The 17,599-nt window shown below is 34.3% G+C and overlaps 1 protein-coding gene across 4 annotated transcripts in view; it reads left to right on the plus strand.

The window, feature by feature from the left end:
- The window catches only part of LOC149530480 (O-fucosyltransferase 38-like), a 77,957-nt gene extending 64,782 nt beyond the window's left edge, over window positions 1-13,175 (plus strand). For all 4 annotated transcript variants that reach the window (XM_089808755.1, XM_089808756.1, XM_089808757.1 and 1 more), the window contains 8 exons: window positions 10,390-10,478; window positions 10,635-10,812; window positions 10,952-11,080; window positions 11,263-11,396; window positions 11,508-11,721; window positions 11,866-12,050; window positions 12,138-12,233; window positions 12,362-13,175. In XM_089808755.1, the coding sequence (XP_089664881.1) occupies window positions 10,390-10,478; window positions 10,635-10,812; window positions 10,952-11,080; window positions 11,263-11,396; window positions 11,508-11,721; window positions 11,866-12,050; window positions 12,138-12,233; window positions 12,362-12,491 (1,155 nt within the window). In that variant the 3' untranslated portion in view covers window positions 12,492-13,175. The remainder of the gene's footprint in view (window positions 1-10,389; window positions 10,479-10,634; window positions 10,813-10,951; window positions 11,081-11,262; window positions 11,397-11,507; window positions 11,722-11,865; window positions 12,051-12,137; window positions 12,234-12,361) is intronic.
- The last annotated feature ends 4,424 nt before the right edge of the window (window positions 13,176-17,599 follow it).

The raw sequence follows: 17,599 nt of genomic DNA on the forward strand, positions 1-17,599 counted from the left end.
CGAATCGTCCTTTGCAATTATTTTTTAGAATTCTGTATACAATTTAAATATTAAATAAGTGAACATGGTCATTTAGCATTTTAAATTTGATCATCACAAATATTGTGAAACATTAAATCATTTCCATATCTATGTCTAGTTTGTCTCCCAGAGGAGTTAAAATTCAATTTGGACTAATTTAAGATTCCATAATAATTGATCTGTCACATTTTGATTATTTAATCGTTGGTAGTAAAGTGTGTAAAATATTATGAAGTTGTACATGAAAATTCACTGAAGTTGACTCTATTGCCTGGATGAGCAGAGACACTAGTATTTTTATAATTGAAGTAAAAAAATCTATAACTTCCTTCCTACAAGCATTAAATTAATTATTATTCAATTATATAAAACATTCAACGATTATCTAGCATCCAGTTTCAGTTTGATTGAGTTCAAGGACCTTGCCAGCTGGAGAACTCCAAAGTTTAAATTTGCTATAGAAAAACTTTGAACTAGAGAGTCAGCGTTGGAGGTGAAAGTTTACTCGCCTGGGTGTAGCGGAGCCTGAAGTGCAGGGGAATCGAGAAGTATTCCCGTTCGTTGGCCAGAATTGATTGTAGAATCCTATCGGAGAAGTAGCAAGCTCTTGGATTTCCAATCTGCGGTTTTGGGAACCAACATGTTGCATCAAAAATTTCTTGAAGCCTAGATTCATTTCTAGTCTGTAATGACCACATCACTAATGCTTGGTGGTCTCCACCATACTTCACCCCTTTATGAGCCTCTTTGGCGTCTTCCTCTATCCTAAATTTCGTTTCCTTTTCCCTTCTGATAGCATCAAATACCATAGCATTTGCAATATCCCATTTAGGGAGTATCAGGACACCAACATCTTTCAGCAATTGCCTTCCTGCTTCAAGAGTTATACTATCACAATTTTGCATTAGCTCTTCTTTTACTTCCCCTTCTATCACACAGTCCTCTTTACCAGGTTACTTTGCCTTCAATTTGTTACACTTTGCCTCAAAATTTGAAATGTTTTCTTTCCACAAGAATTGAATGAATGCTCTTGATTTGACAAAATCATCATCAAAAATGAATTTCTTGGAAGCTTGTTCAATAACAGGATCCATTTCTCTTCCCTTACAATCCTCAATTGTGAGGTCCAAAATTGACATTGGGGGCTCCTGTGGCATTCCTTCCTCCAATTTTGCTATTGTTATCAAAACATAACCATGGCTCCCCATTTGCCTAAATTGCTTCCTCATCGTGTGTTCACTATCAAAGTGCATGGGAGTCTGGGAGGGTGAATATTCCTCAACCCTTGAGGAAGTCCCCACTTCCAACTTTTGTCTCTTTGCAGATGGCTTTGAGGGAGGGTTTTCAGAATATTGCCTCTGGTATACTAGAATAGGGTGAACATCTATGTTCCGCAAAACAGTATTTCTTCTTTGGAGGGTGTATTGCCCTGGATTCATGGCAGAGGTGTTTGCAAGCTTCTTCATTACCTCTTTTGCCCTTTTTGGATATGTATTAGTTAGGGCTTCTTTCTTCTCATTCAAGACTTGCATGATTTCAGCAAAATGTGATGTTAACTTAGTTTGTCACCCCAAAACTTCATATCCTTTAGTGGATCATAATCTTTATCTAGAGCATCTATAAAGTCCATTATTTTCTTAAATACTCGCCATTTCTCTTTCTTTATCTCTTGCTCTTGCAAAGAGAACTCATTACTTGTGACATCCTTAGGATAGTAGAAATTATGCACATAACTCCTTGCCTTTGTCCTCTCCTTGAACATCTCATAAAAGCCTTCTGGATCTGGGAACTTGGGGTGAGATTGTGCCATTTGGTACTTATCCAAAAATTATCCCAAATGCTTCCATTCATCCTTTGTTATAACAAATTGGTGGGCTATAGTGAAACTAGGAAATATTGTTCCTCTTGATCTTCCAACCAATTCTTATTTCTCTAACCCTCCAACTTGCTACAACAATTCAGTTTCACCTACCTTGAGGGGAACTTGGTAGGGTAATACATGAGGCTTTTCGTGAAAACCATAGACTTTGAATGCAGTAGACACCAGGTATGGGATGATATCCCCCCAATTGTGACTTACTTTCAACCTAGTGGCATATTCCTTAGGTCCGATTAGTTCCAACAGAGGCTTGGGGATTCGAGGGTTGTCTTCTACTAACAATGCAAAATATCTACCAAATCTAACAAAACTGGCATCCGTTACTTCCTAGGACATATCAACACTCCTCAACTACATTTCCATTTTCTCACCTCCACATTCTTTCTCTAACTTCATCCCCTTCTAAAAAATAGAGGCTCCCTTAAACAAACACATGTACATGAGCATAGAATACCATCCAAAGGGTTTATCAACTTTCTCTTTACTTATCCCTATCATTCCATTATGTATCTCCTCTACTAAAAAGGATGCAAAATAAAAAATGGAGTTCATTCCATATTACAAGATTTGGACCATCATGTACATCAGGGAAATTGGAACATAATCTTGCTCGTCCATGCCAAAAATTTTACACAAAGAAACATACAATGCCTGAGTTCTGGGATTTAGTGGTTCTGGGGTAAATGACGTAACCAATGTCAGATTTCCTACTTTGGCAAAGTGCTCCTGCAGTGGTCTAGTCCTGAGATAGACCCTCTGAACATCATAATTCACTTGTAACTTACCAAAATCAATCTCCTCATGAAGGGCGATGTAAGGATTCAACATAAAAACCTCGCTGATTACTGCTCTTGTAATCTTGAAAAGGCCATCCCTAGAATGATTTCTCACCAATCATAACACAGGGTCATCTTTTGGCAAGCATGGTTAGCAAGTCTACATCCATAAAAACTCTTGGCACGATAAGCCTTGCAACATCAAATTCCCATACATTACTGTGAGGGGTGTCTTGTTTTCACTGGGAAAACCATTTCTTAAACAATTCCAAACCACCTGTAGATGTTTGTGCATCTCTAAGGAAATTCTCCTTGTCATACAAACCCTCATCAATCTTCAATCTAGGAGCTTTGGGAACCAATTCCTTGCTCTTGGCCAAATCATTTGTTGAGGCATTCAATTGTTCAAGGAAATCATCATCAACGTTCTTGTCTTTCCCGAAAAATCTCCTCTGGGAGGCATCTTTTAAGAAATATGAAAACTTCATGTACAAACAAATCTCTTTACTAAGATGAGAACAAAAACTTACTGATTTATTTCTCATTTCTCTTTTCTATAGCAATTCAAAACCTTCTAGCGCTAAATCTCTTATTCTTTTGCTCTGCTCTAGAAATTGATTGCCTTTGCAGAATAAGATGTGATGTATACGCATTATATTCTCAGATTATACTTACACGAGGAAAATTAATTCACCATTAATATGTTGCAGAGAATGGGTATGCATGTCTCATAGGCGATTTTGAAAATGAACTATTGATTAATAACACATTCGACAGTCGTAGTTGAAATTCATTGCTGAATCATCTTTATGCATGCCGATATGGTAGTCAAACCAATCACATCTCGCTAGCTAGAAACCACTGTCTTTACGAGCTCTCGCTGTACTCGCTAGAAACTTTGGGACGTGTGTCAACATGTCGTATTATCGCTATGAGTAAAAACCTTGCATGTCTATATTGTGACATAGTGACTGCCATCGATCTCCTTTGCACCGTGTGGCACAGATTAAAACTTGCCATTTTCATTGCTTTGCTAGATAGATGGCCCACCTATGACACGTAGCACCATGTCATATTGTCATAGTATTAAAAACTTCGCATCTTTATTTGGCAAAAATGAGATGACCATTGATGTAGATTTGATCCAACGGCTCAAAAATCCCTGACAATTGAAAAACCTTTGGACACGTGGCAGACGCTCGCATTTTCTAACAAGATAACAAGCATACAGTTTTAATAAGCGAGAAAGCGACATTCATTGATTTTGTTCAAAATAACAGCCTAGATTTTGGTAGAAATAATAACCTCTTTTTATTTTTTCTGACATCATCGTTACACATGTCGCCCGGTCACTATCTTGCTTTTGCTAAAAACCTTGAATATTTTTATATCAACACGACAATCGTTGATCTCCTTTTGATCCAACTATTTGTAACCGATCACCATCCGTAGTCTTTCAAGCAATGAGCTGATCCAAGATTGTGCTACATGGAAGCATTCGAACACAAACATAAATCATTAAACCTTGTACACACTTTGGCCCCACCAAGGATGTGTGGCACATTGTTGTGTTGTCGCATTCTTTAAAAATCTTGCTCCTTACTAGAGCGATAACACAACAACCATTGATCTTGATGAAGATCAACGGTGTCAAAACCGGCAACATAATTATTTGATCTCCTGTTATAATCATTCCTGATTCTAACACGTGTTCATCAATCCATGCAACATAAGCAAAACAAGTTTCATCAATGCCTAGGCTCCACCAGGTATACGTGTGCTTACGTCGCATTGTCGCAAAGAATAAAGACCTTTCATCTTGGTATAGCGACAAAATGACTACCCTTGATCTTGCTAGGATCCAATGGTCTAAAACACCCTTCATCTGATGCTTTTGATGGCCAATCAAACACATGTCAAATGGTCGTATTTTGTCAATAATTAAAACCTTTGCACGTCCCTATAGCGAAAAGGCGACAATGTTGATTCAATCATGATTTGTCGGCTATTAAACAAATCGATGACATGGGTCCACCAAAGGTGAGGAACTATCAAGAAAATGAATTAAAATAGAAGGATTTGACATGATCAATGCTTGCGAAAAGGGGATAAACAAAATAAAGTCATGAAGGACGTAGGATATAACAGCTTTTAAAATCCCCCCTAGCAAAACTAAAAACCTTAAAATAAAGATGTTCAAAATTAAAACAAAGGTAAACCCTCTCTTTGATTGCTTAGGGTTTAAGAAGATAAAAGCCAACTCCGGAAATTTTCAAAATGAGACCGTTGAAAAACAAGTTTCAAAATTTGGACTTATTGAAAAATCAACCTCTAAAAGGGGCTAAAAGTCTCCATGGACAATGGGGTTGCGTCCATTGTCTACCGGCACAAGGGTTTCTGTCCTTGGACTGGATGAAAGCCGAAGCTTTCCAGATAACTCTCCAAGAGAGAAAATGAAGTATGAATCATAAACCAAGCATATCCCAAATGAACTCCTCATTCTTCTTTTAAGGAACCAACATGTGACTTTTGAGCTTCCTTCCTCTCCCTTCATCCTTTTCCTTCTTTGTCATCTTTTACCCCCTTTATAATATTAAAATGAGCCATTTTAGAATTTGCTAAACTCTCATAGGCCAAATTTAATATTTTATGAATTTAACTTATGGATTTCTTGACATTTCATGGTATTTCCAAGTGAGCACGACATGGCATCCAAGGTGTGCATGTGTCTCACTCTAAATATTTGACATTTAATAATACGAAGAGACATGTGACGTGTGAAGAGACATGCATGCATTTTGGAAATATGAAGAGACATGTATTTGGTAAATGAAGAGACCGTTAGTTATGATATGAAGAGTCTCTCTATTCAATATAAACATATGGTTGCTTTGTGATGATCATTTATTCAGCTGAAAACTTTGTACTTGGATATTTATTATTTTAATAAAATAGATTTTCTTGGTATGGCTGGGTTTTCCCCTCAAGTTGGAGGGTTTTCCCAAGACAAATTGTTGTATCTTTATGTGCCTTTTTTTGTTCTTCTTTTTGTTTATTGTTGTTTATCTTTATTTATGGGCTAAACATTAACAAAATACGCTTAATATTTTATGTCCAACCCACTATAACATGACCCCAACCAACTTCAATATTAACATTTCCACTTAAAAATCACAACTTGGCCACTTGAATTCTATACGACCCTTCAATCTTTTAAAGTGTCAAACTGCCAAACTTAACGCCAAAAACTAACCGACCTAACAACTACGAGCGAAAAGAGGTGGTCCACATTTGCGATGGTGCGAAAATCTCACAACATAATGCAACTCCATTTTTTTGGTTGTACAGGCATTCCTCAACCCATAACGTAGTCTTTAAGACTTTAACCATTAATCAATCTTTTCTTGTATTTTCTAAAACTTCACATTTCCTTGGGGAGGCCATCTGCTAGGTTTTGTACAAATGCTTTTACCAGAAATTGTCAGTTAACACGAGCAAATTTGACAGCATTGTAGTAAATGTAATAAACATTGGTAACATCAAAAAGGCTCTTGTACAATGTTAGAAAACTAGGAGGGAGAATTATTTTATTCAGAGAACAATAATTCAACAATTGCTGTATGAAATATAAATCAACTATAAATGATATGATATTTGGTACCCCCTTTGAAGAGCACATATCCTTTGCCATGATTTCTTGTATCCTTGAAGTGTTGAATGTTTCTTGTTTTTAAAAACAGCCAGCAGTTGACATCACATTATTATATCCTCTATTAACGTCTATTTTGAGTTGAGAGAATTATTTGTACTTTTGAAAGTTCTAAGGGGTTTCTTTCTCTTCCCCACTTTCAGTGCTAAAATTTCCATGTTTACCTATAGCCTTCTCAAGCTTAGAGATTACTTTCTCAACTCTTGGTGAGATGTACTACCCAATTTTCTGCATCGGCAGATTAGTGTTGGAGGGAATTATAAAGAGAATTCCTCCTCTTCACATGCACTATTCCATAATTGTTCAGTCCTCAATAAATTACAAGTTTCATGAAATATGCCTTGGATAACTTTGTCTTGGACTGATCAAATGTTCTATAGCAATCTTTTGATGGATCAATTATAATTAGTTATCATATCTTCAAGTGTATGTTGGATGAGTGCCGCTTTTTAATACCAGTGAAATCCCTTGCTAATTCTGACCTCAAATTGCTGATTAGAGGTTCACAGAATATCATCAAACACTCTCTATACAATCTTTATGCTTGTTGGATTTGCATTTCAGTTTGTATAAGCTTACTTGGAATGATGTGAAATGAGATTGCAAATGATGTTTTTGAATGCTTTCAATAATCGATGATGGGCTGACAAAAGAATAGATACGATATACAAACTGTTTTTGACATTTCTCATACATGCGAGTGGCCGAAATCAACTTGTACAGTGAGTTGACATATTGTCAAATACTTTCCATGCATCCTAGGAAAATCAATATTCATCTACAGCGAAGGGACATTTTTTTGAACACTTGGCATGCATATTCAAGACTAATTTTCATCAACGGTAATGGATAACTTGTCAAACAGTTAAAATGCAACCTTTAATCTATTGATTATCTCTTTAAAGCCTCGACAATACCAAAGCATACTCAGAATCTAGAAGATAACAGGATTACCAGTATTCTGGAAATGAAACAGTAGAGTAGATGACTGATAAATCGTTCAATCTGCTATACTTATTAATGTCTCCACATGAATACTATAGCACAAGAAAGACTCCCACATGCCAATGTAGAAGCAAGCACAAACCACCATTTTGATTAAATGAATTCAATAAATATTTATCTACAAACTTCTGATCTGCGAGAACTAAACTTCAAAACCCTTTGTGAAACAATTGATATTTCTATGAAGCCACCAGCACAATCAAAGAGAGGCTACATTTTCCAAGATTGAATTAAAAATGAAACCCTAGGTTTCTTCTTCAAAGCCAAAGCTTCTCCAGAAAAGACAAGTGTTGAATGCTCAAGAATAATCCAATCCCTCTTCAGAGCCTTCTTATAATATCTAATTTGCATTTGGCTTCATCTAATTAAATTTCACTGTTATTTCATTTACCTTTCCCTTTTTTTGGTGCACAACAAAATAGTATAAATTATCTCTTAATAATCACTAATATCTCCCTTTAAATTGGCTCTTTAAATAATTCCTCATATGCACTTTATAATTTGACTTTATGATCATTTAATAATCCCTTTCGATAATAAGTCAAATATCCTTTAATGATATGCACTTTTTAATTAATTTGTTTTGGATTGGTAACACAATAATTTATATTAATATGAGAAAAAAGGTTACATATATGATAGGCCACCCAGTGGCATCGAAGCAAAATACTTCATCATCACCTAAGAACACTACCTAACCAGAAAGATTGATCCACTGATTACAACAAAAAAAAACCCAAAACCCCACCATCTCTAAAAAACTATCGAACTGTACCCAGGAATTACTTGAACCAGCTGAAGGCCTCCTCCCTGGTGAAATGGGGAATACCAGCAGACCCATCAGTAGCTCCAACCCTAGCCTGGGCATCACCACTATCAGTTGCATCCCCAGCAGCGCCACTGCGATCATTCGAAAGGGAAATATCCACCCGTCACAACACTGTCAGTATGACTTGCATTTTCTGCCACCTTCTGCTGCTTTATTGGAATCTGCCTGCTAATTAATGGGCAGCCTTCTTCACTCATTGGCGTCAAAGATTTTTCCGGTGTCACCTTTTGTTTCCTTAGGCGATCACCCAGCCTCAGAGCCTCAACTTGTTCGTGTGTGTGCAGGTACAGAATCAACTTGCACCAGCGCATTTGTGCCACTGGTAAATGCACCTCCCTAGGCTCTGCTGATGATCAAATCAGCAAAGGTTGCAATTCGATTAAACCGCGACCGATGAGCCTCCATGGACGATTACCCATATGCAGCCCGACCCCCAAAACTACACGGTTCACAAACTCCTCACCACACTCAAGACTTCTGGTTTTGATTCTGCCACCATTAGCACCAGGGCCAGGAACAATGATGAGATGTCCAGAATTGAGTGTGGCCTCCAATCCTTCTCCAAATACTCCTGCCCAAATACTAGCCTCACCGCTTCCCAGAACACCTTGTCATCATATTTGAAAACATTCTGCAGTCATTTTACTGTAATTGGTCCTTCAAGGGATGGGATTTTCCCTATCGTCTTCAATGAAAAGTTTGCCTCCATTTATTACCATAGACTACTTTGCACTCACCACAAGCTTGGAGCTCTTCAATGTGTGGCCAACAAGCTTTGGGCCGTTTAAAAACAAGTTTTAAAGTCTCCAGAATGGGCTACAATCAGAGTTCACACCATCATTAATCAGACTCTCTCTCCTATGCACACATGTCAACTGTCCATTTCAGCACGCTTCAGCATAGTACTCTGCCTCCACTTGATTATGAATCACGGCCTCCACAACTTTCATGATTTGATGGCTCAAAATCTGATGGAGTGATATCCCTATAATCTTTGAAAAGTTGAAATTTATCATTTAGTGAACCTTTAACTCCTACGTTTGACCAATGATTGGCTAGTTTGTTAGCCTTCCTGGACACGTGCGATATTCTGAACTCCTCTACACATTCCAACAAGTTTTGGATCTGTCTGATGTGCTTGTCCAAATACCATGTGTTCATCGCCCCTTTAGCTATCCCGTTCACTACCAATTGCAAATCACCCTTGAGATGGATCTTGTGGGCGCCCAACTTGATTCCAAGCAAAGTTGCCTTGACAACAGCCAAATATTGCGCCTGGTTGTTGGTTCTGTCTGCAATTTGTTTTGCTACTAGTGCTATGACACTGCCATCTTCTCTTTTTGCAGTGACTCTTCGATGCCCTGTCGAAATTAATCTTTAGCCAACCAGGATCCAATGGATGCCAATTTAACTTTTCTGCCATGAGGAAGAGGATGATCCCTCAAAAGCCTATTAACAGGCCACTTTTAATTAATTATTAATAAAGTATTACTTGTTTGTCATAACTCCAAAAATACTCATTATTTCTCGATTCTATCAAAACCAAGAGGTCCCGCCATTGTTTTCACTATGCATCTGATTCTATCAAAACCAAGAGGTCCCACCATTGTTTTCACTATGCATCCAACTGCCTTGCTAAAATTGGTAAGGGTCCCTCTCAAACAAGCACTTTCTTACTATAAATATTGAGTACCTTAAAACATAGCCAGAAACCTCTACATAATTTAGCCTCAAAACATAAGAAAGATCTAGTGATGTAACGGTTAACTGCCACTTGAAAAACTCTGTGATAACCAAATTGGACCCTCTGAACAGCTCCATTAGCCTATTGAGGGGTCAAGGAATAGGCCAATCCTCTAGAAGTTGATGCTCACAAAAATGGGGATATTAAACCAGACCTGAAAAATTGAAACCTTTTTATAGTCACGGTATCCATCTCCCAACATGCATCTATATTGTTGTTATAGTTCTGTATGGGTAAAATTCATTTGAATTATGAATGTCTTTATCTGCATTGATTATGTATTGGCAGCAAACTACTTTTCAATTCAAGAAACAGAATAGACATTATATTGTAAGGATGAAACACAAAATGAGCTGCACACCGTGTTAATTTAATTGCTGGTTTGATTTCAAAATTTTATTTCTCACTTCCAATACTCTGGCTTAGATCTGTGACATGGTGGCAGTGGCACGGATCATGAATGCCACACTTGTTATCCCAAAGCTAGATAAGCGATCTTACTGGCATGATTCAAGGTGCGATGCCACTGAAGCTTCTTTTGCACTGATTTTTTAAAGACAATTTTAATAGTTTCTTTTTAAGTAGTGTCTTCAGAACTTTACTTGTTTGTTTCTTCCACATCTATTTAATGTTTGCTTCTCACTCAATTTTTGTTTAATGTTTGCATCCAGCATTTTCTCTGACATTTTTGATCAAGAATATTTTATCAAGACTCTTGAAGGAGATGTGAAAATCATAAAAGAGCTCCCCAAAGAGCTGGAATCTACTCCAAAAGCTCGGAAACACTTCACAACCTGGTCAGGCCTGACTTATTATCAAGAGATGGCCCATCTATATCAGGAGTATAGGGTGAGTAACACATTCTTATATTTCTCTGGCAAGAATGTTATTAAATGTATTACAGGGTCTATCCAGAAATTTTACTCGTGTCTGGTTCATGAATTGTTAAGCCATAGACACAAAATTTAATCAGCTAACAGATTTACAGGTTATTAATGTTGCCAAATCAGATTCACGTCTCTCAAATAACAACTTGCCAATAGATCTTCAGAGACTGCGATGTCGGGCATTTTATTATGCCTTGCGCTTTGCTCCCCCTATTGATTTGTTAGGAAAGGTATGCTTTCTCACCTAGAAGGGGTATGCTCTAAATTTATAATGTTATGTGAGCAGTTATCACCATAAAAGTAAAATTATTATTAATGCAGTCGGCATTATTTGAGTTTGTATTTTGAATAAATCTGCACGGCACATCCTTGCCAAGTTAGGCTCTGAGCATAGGTAATAGTGACACAACAGAAGCTGGTGGAAAGGATGAGAAGACATGGACCTTATATTGCTCTTCATTTACGTTACGAGAAAGATATGTTAGCTTTTACTGGCTGTACATATGGTCTGACAACTTCTGAGGCCGAGGAGCTGACAACAATAAGGCGAGATCACTTCTTTACCTTCTGTGATATTATAAAGTAATATACGATGTCTGCTTTTTTCAAAAGCTGTATGATATGAAGGTCAAATTAAAATGTATTTGCACTTGGCAGGCAGAATACTAATCACTGGAAAACTAAAAAGATTAATTCCACTGACCAAAGAATTGGGGGATACTGTCCACTTACACCGAAAGAAGTTGGGATCTTTCTCCAGGCTCTTGGATATCCTCGAGACACCAGGATTTACATAGCAGCTGGAGAGATATATGGTGGTAGCAAACATCTTGGAGAACTTCAATATCATTTTCCAAATTTAATTTTCAAGGTTTATCGGATATGGTCAAATGTTGTTGGAATCTAACAATTTTGTCTCATGAGCCTGTTCATTTATTTTTTAAATTCCGTTTTGTCCTGGTAAACCTTTCAAAGTAATGTGCCCCTGCGGATTGATTTCTTATTTTTGTATCAGGAGACACTTGCAACGCGAAATGAACTTAAACCATTTTATAATCACGCCTCTCAAACAGCAGCCTTAGATTATATCATTTCAGTAGAAAGTAATGCTTTTGTTCCTTCCTATTCGGGAAACATGGCAAGAGCTGTGGAAGGACACCGCAGGTTTCTTGGTCATCGCAAGACAATCAACCCAGACAGGTATTGTTAGAGAGCTAGGGCATTATTATCTTCCCCGAGAGATTTAATAACATTTCATATGACATCTAAAAACCTTGCACGTTACAGGAAAGGGCTAGTTGCCTTGTTTCAGAAACTTGATAAGGGAGAGTTGCTGGAAGGTCCGGAGTTCTCACGATCAGTAATGGAGATGCACAGGCTGAGGTAACCTATACCTCTGGTCTATCAAACATGTTGATCTGCTTATTATTTCTTTCCTTGAATACGTGGTTGAAGTTTCCTATTATTGGTTTAGATTAATTTCTAAAACGAATTGAGACTGGAAACTACAGGCAAGGAGCTCCACGGAAAAGACAAGGCCCACTACCAGGAGTTAAAGGTCGGGGTCGTTTTCGGACAGAAGAGAGTTTTTATGAAAACCCATTTCCTGAATGCATTTGCAGAACGCATCGTTCAAGATAGAAGGGATTTTTGGATTCTTCAGAACCCAATTCATTCTTTTATATGTTTTTAAGTATCCGTTTTGATACGAGTGTCTCTATAGTCCTTCCGTAATGAATCTTCAAGTAGTTTCAAAAAGTTCTGGCTTCTGGACCTTTGAGACCTAGAACCAGTGGGGATTCATCCTTTTGTATTGGATGACACACCTCAGTTAACCGAGAAAAGTAACATCTGGAATGCCAATCATGGTCTGAAGTATTTCAGAGGAAATTGTTGTCATAAACTGGGAGATTTTCTTGATGCATAATGAAACCTACGTTTAGATGATTGCTGGTAAAGTAATGCAAGTGGATAAATCAGGGAATGTGAAAGCTACGTGACAATGTCAGGAAAACTGAGATAAAAGAGGAGCCATTTTTTTACTTCTGGCTATGACTCTGGCCGATCCGAAGACTTCTCTCGAACATATATAGTGTTATATTCTGAGCTGACGTATGGTCACGGTTTTAATTTAAAGGGAGGAATATAGCGTATATAGAGGAGTCAAGTGAATCATTTTGATGTGAAGTCATTAAAATGATTACCCATATATAGATAGACTAGCACTTTGCACGATAGGGTGTGCAAGGAACAGCTCATAGACAATTTTGGATGTGATGATTTTGATAATTGTTAATTTATTAAAAGTTCTAATTTTATCGAGAACATTTTAATGATTGAATTAATTAATGTTAATAATAAATATAAATTATTTGTCGTGTGTGATCAATATGTAATCATTGATCTATTGGTCTAAGTATATGTTGGGGTATATTTTATCTTTGATTAGAATTAATGTTGTCTTATGTTGTACAACTTTGAAGAAAACTTATTATTATATAATTGAAATGTGATTTTTTTTGCAATTATAATATTTCTGTATTCGTTTCTGGGTGTGATTGTGTATGTTTTTTAACATCAACGTTTCGGATCATACTCTATGATCCATCATTAGGATGATAACGAGAGCTAAGAAACAGAATGATATGTTGCAGACCAAGCTAAGCAATAAGAGGAGAGGGAGGGGTAGGGAAGAGTCATGCGCAAATCAAGAACAACTACCAACTAAAGAAAGAAATAAAACCAAAATAATTAGTTTATTACTACAAGTAAAGAAATAAAATGATAATATTTAGAAAAAAATTGGAAAAGTAAGTTTCATTTGGATTTGTGATATTTGATTTATTTAGATATTCAATTAGTAGACATTAATTTAATACTAGAAGTCGCATGCTTTTGTGCATGCAACGAATACACTGATAGGAGATGAGATTTAAGAGAAAAATGTAGAATGAACAAATGTAAATATAATTTAAAAAAATAAAAAAAATACAAAAATAAAAAATTTAAAAATTAAAACATAAATATAAAATTTACAATATTTAAGAAATTTGAATATTGCTTAAGAAATGTGTTCAATGATTTCAGAATTTTACAATTAAATTCAATTTATCAAATATGAAAAAATAATCATTTAAAAAAATCATCAAAAAATTTATTACGAAAAATTAATAAGAGAAATACAAAAAAATAATATGAAAAATAGTGACATCTCTAACAAATATTCTATTGACTAAATAAATTATAGAAATTGAAAAAAACAATATTTAAAGAAAAAACTAAACTAATAATAAAAAAAAAATTTAAAGTAATTTTAAAACTAAAACCTATATCAATTTAAAGAATCAAAAGTTTAGTAAATAGAGATCACAACATAATCTAATGTGGAGATCATAAGTAATTATTTTTTAAATAAATAAGAAAAGAAAAAAAAGTTAAGAGTGGATATTTAAAATATAATTTTATGTGAACAAATTAGATTATTAATAATTTTTAATTTAAATAACATAATATTTACTAAAATCTTTCAAATAGATTAATAAATATTATTTATTTAAATTAAATTTCTCAAACATGAACAAAAATAATCATTTAAAAAAAACTCATTAAAAAGTCTATTATGAAAAATTAATAAGAGATCCAAAAAAAAAAAAAAACGTCTAACAAATATTCTATTGACTAAATAAATTATAGAAACCAAAAAATTTTTTAAAGAAAAAATTAAACTAATAAAAATAAAAATAAATAAAAATAATTTTAAAACTAAAATCTAAATCAATTCTAAAAATCAAAAGTTAAATAAAAAGATCAAAACATGAGCTAATGTGGAGATCACAACTAATAAATAGAAAAAGAAAAACAATAGTTAAAAGTGAAGATAACAACTAATAAATATCTAAACATATTTTATCTTTGATTAGAATTAATGTTATCTTATGTTGTACAACTTTGAAGAAAACATTATTATATAATTGAAATGCGATCTTTTTTGCAATTATAATATTTAGAAAAATATTGGAAAAGAAAGTTTCATTTGGATTTGTGATATTTGATTTATTTAGATATTCAATTAGTAGACATTTATTTAATATCAATTCACTTGTCATAGTAATTGGAGTGCTATCTTAAAATTATAATAATTTTAATATTTGGACATGACATTGTATGTTATCATTAAATATAAATCCAAATATATTTACATTTAGCTACTAGATTATGTAAAATCAGTAAAGCTTAAAGTAGTAGTTTGTATATATTTTAATTAAATATAGATAATATTTTTCATCATGCAATAAGAAGTTTGTGAACAATTGTATTATAATGGGTTGTTGTACCCAATTTTTGTAGAATGTATCAATGAAGATTACCTTTTTAAGATTCACATAGTCTTTTTTTTCTTACATATTTGTGCATCCCCAAGGCTTGGATGTAGAAATATGAGGTGTAAAAGGGCATGGAAAGCAACAGAAGAAAGAAACACCTACAATGATAGAAAATCAAGACAATTTAAGACTTGTGGTGTGGAATAAAAATACTAAATGGTTGTACAAATGAGGGGAAGAGTGTGGTGGTAAGTACAATGCATAATATCTAACAAACCTAGTGTATAAAATTAGTAGTGACATTGTCAAGCTACAAATTTATAGATCAAGAGATAGATTGCAATGTCATTCTATCAGAGGAGTTGAATTGAACATGTGTTCTAATGTGTGCATGTGAATTAAGCATTCCCCTTTAGAGAGAGCATAGTCTAAAATCCATTGTCATAGTGAGCTACATAGTTTGGTCATTCCTAATATCAAATCAAATAGAGCCTTATTGCCAAAAAAACATCTATAGACCCAACGATGTTATTGTCTCAATTTTCACATGACATTTCTCTACTACCAGTCATGCATTCGTAGCCCTGGTAGAGTTACCTACATTGCCTAATTTTTCAACCTTTCTTTTTTTAATTAGTCATCTTGTAGAAATGCAGACATTCAAGTCATTTTCAGTTTGGAAACCATTATTTTGTCAAGAAATGACCTTTTGACTTTTCACATAGTATGATTTTGTAGATCAACAACACACTAACTCATGTAAGGATTTACTGTGTATTTCTCTAAAGATGTAATCACAATAATACCCAAGAAAGCAGAAAATAAAAAGAAGAAGAAAAGGATGGAAGAGATTAACTATAAAAATAAAAATAAAAATAAAAATTGAAAAGGTTAAGAAAAGAGAAAATTTAAATAAGGGAACTAAATCAAAGAAGCTAAATAAAAATAGAAATGAGATATAATACTCAAAATATATATGTGTATAACTTGAATATACATATGTAGTGCTAAAAGATAGAATAAGAAAAATAAGAAAATTAAAAATAAAGAAAATAATCAATACAAAAACATAAGGTTAAAATAAGATTATATATATATATATATACGAGAAAAGAAAAAACAACACAATAAGTAAATAAGATATAATAAAAAAATAGGACCTATACATACATAGAACAAGACAACAAACTAAACAAAAAATCTAAACACAAGACAAAAGCCTATAAACAATAGAAGCTAAATATATAATGCTAAACAAATTAGTAAAGTTAAAAAAATTAACCATAGAACAAATATAAACAAAAATCATATAAATAGGGCTAACGGATTAGAAAAGCAATAAAAACAACAAAATAGACACAATTAGGAGCATATATGTGTGTGTGTGTGTGTGTGTGTGTGTGTAAACTTTGCAAAATGAGATCAAGTAGCAATTGGTGAAACTGTAAGAAACTCTTGCTAGAATCTGTCGAGTCCTTAATTGGAATGACTTGGCTAAAAGGATAGTGAGTTTTAAATCTTCATCATTTGAAGAGTTTACATGTAGATGGTGCATGGGCATTCTGGATTATTAACAATTAGTGCATTCCTATATGGTTCTCTCAAAGAAAAACTCATCTATTTTTAGAATGTGTGAATGATGCCCATCAAATTTGATGTAACACATAATAAGTCAACTCAATTAATGTAAGAGTTTGCATGCTAACAATTTATCCCAAAATCCTATGTCATAAACAATCTAAGAAATGATACTTCTTTGGTGTGCATAGCTTGGAGGAATGATTAATTGCGCAAATTGTAAAGATAACCCAATGCCCAATTTGGGTACGAAGGAAGATATTTATGTCCTTAGATTTATTTCCCTGGTGAATGAGGGTTACTTCATCAATTGATTTGCAATAAGAAAAGAATTTGTGCATCTTAGATGACTTGGTGAGTTATAATTGTAAAAAATATTGTAGCAGTCAATGTTTATATTTGCAGCTATATTTGTGAGTAACTTTGATGGTTTGTTTGTGATGAGTCAACTTTTCCAACTCATATCCTTTTATTCCACCAATGAGAAGGAATATTTTTTTATTATGTTTGGTGATGTCTTCTTTTTTCTAGTCTTGTTCAAATAATTATGTTTTTTTGACAAAGAATGTAAGATATTAGAAATTAATGTATATGTAAATATTAAATAGACATTAAAGTGGTTGCAAAATATACCAATTTTTGTTCAAGAAGAAAACTATATCTTATATACCTTTCATTTTGGAAGATTTTTGAGGTTTTACAACCATGCCAATTGATGTTGGAATTGTGAGAGAACTAACTTCTTTCAATTTGTGTTGTTTCCTTTTTTTGTAAGTTGTGTTGAACTATACCTACATTGAAAACATATAAATGTCCTTATCTATCTGTGTGTGTGTGTGTGTAGGATAT

The sequence above is a fragment of the Cupressus sempervirens genome, chromosome 11 (genome assembly GCF_028749045.1).
Source record: "Cupressus sempervirens isolate cs-2001-9-10 chromosome 11, ASM2874904v1, whole genome shotgun sequence".
Taxonomy (NCBI): domain Eukaryota; kingdom Viridiplantae; phylum Streptophyta; class Pinopsida; order Cupressales; family Cupressaceae; genus Cupressus; species Cupressus sempervirens.